The sequence below is a fragment of the Homarus americanus genome, unplaced genomic scaffold, assembly GCF_018991925.1.
Source record: "Homarus americanus isolate GMGI-L3 unplaced genomic scaffold, GMGI_Hamer_2.0 scaffold56844, whole genome shotgun sequence".
Classification (NCBI taxonomy): Eukaryota; Metazoa; Arthropoda; class Malacostraca; order Decapoda; family Nephropidae; genus Homarus; species Homarus americanus.
The window spans coordinates 15,555-17,043 of record NW_024729467.1 but is presented as its reverse complement, the minus strand read 5'-3'; the positions used below and the strand labels follow the sequence as shown (position 1 = coordinate 17,043).

The window sequence follows — 1,489 nt, the reverse complement described above, 5'->3', positions numbered from 1 at the left end:
TTCAATGTAGCGTTTGGCCTCCTCTACCCGCTATATGTCTGTACTGGTGATACTGATATTATTTTTATAGGTGTTGAGTTTCAGCAACACTCCGTATTTTTGGCCTATTTGTTTAATATGGGCGCCCTTGTGACCAATGAATGTGCCGTGAAATTTTTTGGGTATTTTAACGCTCCTCGTGATTTGATTTTGGCTGGACTGCTGTTTCGCTATGGCTGGTGATTCCGGTTCCACTGTGGTTGGTGATTCCAGTTCCGCTGCGGCTGGTGATTTCGGTTCTGCTTCGGCTGGTGAATCTGGTTCCGCTGCAGCTGGTGACTCCGGTTCCGCTGCGTTTGGTGACTCTGGTTCCGCTGCGGCTTGTGACCCTGGTTCCGCTTCGGCTGGTGACTACAGTTCCGCTACGGCTGGTGACTGCGGCTCCGCTTCGGCTGGTGACTCCGGTTCTGCATCGGTTGGTGATTCTGGTTCTGCATCGGTTGGTGACTCTGGTTCTGCTGCGGCTGGTGACTCTGGTTCTGTTGCAGCTGGTGACTCCGTTTCCGCTGTGACTGGTGATTCCGGCTCCGCTTCGGCTGGTGACTCCGATTCTGCATCGGTTGGTGACTCTGGTTCTGCTGTGGCTAGTGACTCTAATTCCCCTAGGGTCAACTCAGCCTAGCCTGGGTTGTGGTCGTCCTCTCTAAAGCGACGACGGATTTTACAACATAAATACACACAAGTACAACAAACAATAAACACTAACAGTACTGTTCCTATGATAAATGACCCAGAGGTAAAACGTGGGACGTCGCTCTCGGAGGCCTTCTTCAGCGCCTCCGTCACCCTCTTCATCTCAATTTTGATTTTTCTAGCAAGTAAAATGTCGCCCAAAAGAGGCACGTGGTCGCATAAACCTGGTTTGGGCTTTTATAGGGTTAGGAGCTCACCTATCCCAGGGCTAATAAGTTTTAGTCCCCTTAAAATTCTGTAGTAGAGGCTCACTCTTTATTTTTGTTGTTGAATTTTAATTTCGTCTAGCCGTTCTTTCAAATTTTTAAATTCATTTTCAACTGTAGACCTGTATTGGTAAACTACCATGTAGGTAGTGAGAGCTACAATTGCCACCAGTATATTTTTGCTATTAATTTTGGCCATTCCGTTAATCAGACCTATTTGTCTTTCTCTGGGTCACGCTACACATAACCCCAAATGGTGTTAACTTAGACAAGAATCTAGTTAGCTCAGATACAGTCTACCAGTAATATGAACTAGTAATTTAAGCGCTGTAGGGAACATATGGTACTGGTGTTGAAGTAAACATATAGTACTGGTGTTGTAGTGAACATATGGTACTGGTGTTGTAGTAAACATATGGTACTGGTGTTGTAGTAAATATATGGTACTGGTGTTGTAGTAAACATATGGTACTGGTGTTGTAGTAAACATATGGTACTGATGTTGTAGTGAATATATGGTACTGGTGTTGTAGTAAACATATGGTCCTGGT

The 1,489-nt window shown here is 45.3% G+C and overlaps 1 protein-coding gene across 1 annotated transcript; it reads left to right on the top strand.

Annotated features, from left to right (window-relative positions):
- Positions 1–211: 211 nt before the first annotated feature.
- Positions 212–1,244, top strand: LOC121866729. Its single transcript, XM_042366429.1, has 2 exons — positions 212–434; positions 1,150–1,244. Exons 1-2 carry the CDS (start codon positions 212–214, stop codon positions 1,242–1,244), a joined length of 318 nt encoding a protein of 105 aa, XP_042222363.1.
- Positions 1,245–1,489: the final 245 nt, after the last annotated feature.